Source organism: Carica papaya, chromosome 4 (genome assembly GCF_054855325.1).
Source record: "Carica papaya isolate Zhongbai chromosome 4, ASM5485532v1, whole genome shotgun sequence".
Lineage (NCBI taxonomy): Eukaryota > Viridiplantae > Streptophyta > Magnoliopsida > Brassicales > Caricaceae > Carica > Carica papaya.
In genome coordinates this window covers 17,012,323-17,016,602 of record NC_142312.1, presented here as the reverse complement: position 1 = coordinate 17,016,602, position 4,280 = coordinate 17,012,323, and the positions used below count along the sequence as shown (strand labels likewise).

The 4,280-nt window shown below is 34.9% G+C and overlaps 1 protein-coding gene across 1 annotated transcript; it reads left to right on the top strand.

The window, feature by feature from the left end:
• Positions 1–1,407: 1,407 nt before the first annotated feature.
• MGL (methionine gamma-lyase) lies at positions 1,408–3,916 on the top strand. Its single transcript, XM_022042597.2, has 3 exons — positions 1,408–1,890; positions 1,984–2,385; positions 3,204–3,916. Exons 1-3 carry the CDS (start codon positions 1,512–1,514, stop codon positions 3,776–3,778), a joined length of 1,356 nt encoding a protein of 451 aa, XP_021898289.1. The 5' UTR covers positions 1,408–1,511; the 3' UTR covers positions 3,779–3,916.
• Positions 3,917–4,280: the final 364 nt, after the last annotated feature.

Genomic DNA, 4,280 nt, shown 5'->3' with positions numbered 1-4,280 from the left:
TCTCTGTTATGGAATTGAAGTTTAATTAATAATAATACGGTATTTTGTGTAGTTTAAAAAATATTCATAATTAATTAAAGGTCATTAATGGAGGCAGAACTGATTATTTATTACTGTTTGTCGTATTTAGCTGATTGGTTGATTTTATAGTTGCGAATGATAATACACTAGAATTGGTATGACGATGCGATTGTGTTTCTTTAATGCATGTATTGCTTGTTTTACGTCATTACAATTAAATTGAAAAATTAAAAAAAAAATAAACGGAAAAATTGTTTGATTAAGTAAATGGATGAACGGTAGCCTAACTGGATATCCTAAGAGATGGTGAACGGACTTGATACATAGAAAACCTTACCGTGAACGCTGCCTCATACCGGACAGGGTATCGATGATAAGTATTTTTGGCGCTTATATTGGACGGGGTATGGGGATGGCCCGTTTCACCCTCATGTCGGACGGGGTATTGAGCGATGGTATTTTGGTACTCATACCAGACGGGGTACAGGGACGGGCCGTTAATTGAAAATGTTAAAAAAAAAAGGATTCACGCGTAGTGGGAACATCCCTATGGATCCCCATGGATACCAGTAGGTTGATAAAAGAGAAAGTTGTTGTTGCCGACTGATTGCATATGAGATTATGATATTATTCATGTTATTGCCTCTATAGATTTGTTTTGAAAATCTCACTACGGTAAATATACGGTAAATAAATTTATTTATGATAAACGAATTTACTTAAATTAAGAGTTTCATTAGTTGTTTTTATAATTTTTACCAACCTTCATTTCTGTGTTAGTGAATAGCGTGATATTCTTACTGGGATAGTATAACTCACTCTTTTATTAACTATTTTAGATTAAGAGGACAAAGATTCAGAGCCCGATGCACAAGAGAATTGCGAATAAGATGCACAGTTGTTTATTATTTATTTAATTTTCGTTATTTCTTTTAAAATGGTCATTCTCGTAACTTTATTAGATAATCTGAATTATTGTGTAAGAAATGTAAACCCTAACTATTTATTTCACTTTCATATTCAATTTATAATTTATTTCTTTTCAAATTCACGGGCTGTTACACATGTAATATTTTTTCTGTATTTTTAAAAATATCTAATATAATTAATTATTTCTTTACTGAAAAAAGTCATATTAAACCATTAGCATTCATTTTTTCCATTATCAAATAACGTAGGAAAAGGTGTAGAATATGGTAATTGAATTATAGGATAAAAGAAGGTAAAAATACAGCCGGAACCACCTGAAAATTCTTGCAGGCTTCGGTAATTATTAATCCACTGTTAAAATTGGGAAAATTCACATTTACTTTTTCACCAGATTAGATCCCCAATTGACCAAAATTCTCGTTCATTTCCTGGCTTTTAGCTCTCTATATATAGAATTTTGCCCCCAGTTTTCATCCATCACTTCTCTTCTTCTCTCTCTCTTTGATTTCAATCGTTCTTCAAACCCTCGTTTCATCCATCTCTTTCTTCTGATCATAATCATGTCCGCAGAGATCAAGACCCATTCTTACGCTTTCCCCGCCAAGAAGCGAACTGGGAAAGATGATCAGTTTGACGGCGAGGACCACATGATGACTAGGAAAAAAATGTCGGCCAAACAAGCGTGGGAGGATCCTGCCGCTGCGCTAGCCAGCGCTCGACACGAGTTCGGCGAGCACGGCGGCGTCAACATGTCGATCGAGGCTTCCGCCACCTTCACCGTCATGGAGCCAGACACCATGCGCCGGATGTTCGCTGGCGAGCTTGGTCCCGACCGAGACTTTTTCATCTACAGTCGTCATTTTAACCCGACCGTCCTTAACCTTGGCCGACAAATGGCCGCACTCGAAGGAACCGAAGCCGCCTATTGCACTGCCAGCGGTTCTCTTCTCTTCTGATCTCTTTTTTTCTTTTTTCGTTTTGGTCAAATGATTTAGCGGAGAGATTATAATGATTGTACGGTGGTGATGACAGGTATGTCTGCGATATCATCGGTGATGATGCAGCTCTGCAGCAGCGGAGGACACGTGGTGGCGTCGAGAACTCTATACGGTGGGACCCACGCGCTGTTAACGCACTTTCTGCCGAGAGCTTGCAACATAACGACGTCGTTCGTGGACATAGGCGATCACGAGATGGTGAAGAACGCCATTATTGAGGGTAGGACGAAGGTTCTGTACTTCGAGTCTATGTCCAACCCTACCCTTACCGTCGCTGACGTGCCGGCTCTCAGTCGGATAGCACACGAAAAGAGTGTCGCCGTTGTGGTGGATAACACTTTTGCTCCCATGGTGTTGTCTCCTGCGAGGCTGGGTGCTGACGTGGTAGTCCACAGCATCTCAAAGTTCATCAGCGGTGGGGCCGATATCATTGCAGGTACGTATGATTTTCTTTTTCTGCTGAGATTTATTTACCGTACACGTGTCGTGAATGCCACGTCGGTTACAGTTCAAGGCGTACAATTAACCACGTCTGCAAGTTCATCCTAACATAAATGAATAACGGCGGTTACTTTTCTTCAAAAAAAAAAAAAAAAAAAAAAAAAGGAAAATAATAACGGCGGTTACTGTTTTAATTACGTAGGAAAAGATGAAGGTTAAGTTTTGTTTAAATTTAATTTTATAAAAATAGAATATAATTTAAACAAAGGTGATATTTTAATTTGAACTAACTTATTATTAAATTATTAAGGTAGGTAATTTCGTAATTTTTGTTCTTTAGACATTAAAAATGGAAATTGATTTAATTAGTGAATAAATATAATTTAATAATACGTTAAAACCATAAATAATTGAATTTTAAATATAAAAAATTTAAAATTTAACATTAAATGAAATTATAATAAATTTGAACCGTAATAATTGAAAATGAAAGGGTAATAGTTTTAGTTACTTCAGAAGTTTATTATGTGAGGGTGTTCTTTTAATACATATTTTCAAGAAACTCAAAGTTTAGGTCTTCCAAACTCCAAACTTCAATTTGTGGACTTTTTATTTGGCTTAGGTGGGTTGTTTTATAGTCTTAACATCAGAAAAAGATACAGTTAATTCTACACATTTTTAATTTTGTACCATTATATTTATATTTCTATTTATAAACTGCTAAATATCAAACTTGAAATGTATATGAAATTGATTTGAAATTAGAATATCATTCTTACTTTAATTATAACGTACAATATCAAACAATTTCAGGAGCAATATGTGGGCCTGAGGAGTTAGTGAATTCAATGATGGATCTTCACCAGGGAGCTCTTATGCTTTTAGGACCGACAATGAATGCAAAAGTGGCATTTGAACTATCAGAGAGGCTTCCTCACTTAGGGTTGAGAATGAAGGAGCATTCCGAGAGGGCCTTGGTATATGCAACCAAAATAAAAAAACTAGGTCTAAAGGTTATATACCCTGGACTTGAGGACCACCCACAACATGATCTCTTAAAATCATTGGCAAATAAAGGCTATGGTTTTGGCGGACTCTTATGCATTGATATGGAAACTGAGGAAAGAGCAAACCGATTGATGAACCATTTGCAAAACTACACACAATTTGGGTTCATGGCAGTCAGTTTGGGGTATTATGAGACATTGATGTCTTGCTCTGGTAGTAGTACTAGTAGCGAAATGAATGCACAAGAAAAGTCCCTTGCTGGAATTTCTCCGGGTCTAGTTCGAATGTCAATCGGCTATATTGGCACGTTGGAGCAGAAATGGAGCCAATTTGAGAAAGCATTATCAAGGATGCAGGAGATAGGGTTGATCAAGAATTAATCTTTATCTCTTATTGTTCCAAGATGTTTAATTATGAAAATAATGTAAATATTGCATACTTCCGTCATCGAATGCTTGATGTTGAATGTTATAGCGTTTGTCTTTTGGGGATATGAATGAATCTTAATTTAGAGTAAATGTTAAGAATATATATATATATAACTCAAATAAAATAACACTTATTGTAAAATTAATATTTCTATTAGAATTATATCTTCCACTCATCTAAAACAGGAAACGAGATAGGGCAAACTTATTCAACAAAATTACTTATACAATGTATCCAATATTCTTCATATAAAAACTATATTTAAAATTAGAAGTATGCAGTTTAGAATGCACAAATTTAAAGTTTCCATATCTTGTTACTTAAAATGATAAACAAATTTCTACATTTAATATTATTTATTTATAAATCTATATTCTCACTACATTTAATTTTATAATATTTGTATGGAGTTACACTTATGACAAATATATATTTTCTTTAAATTATAATTTA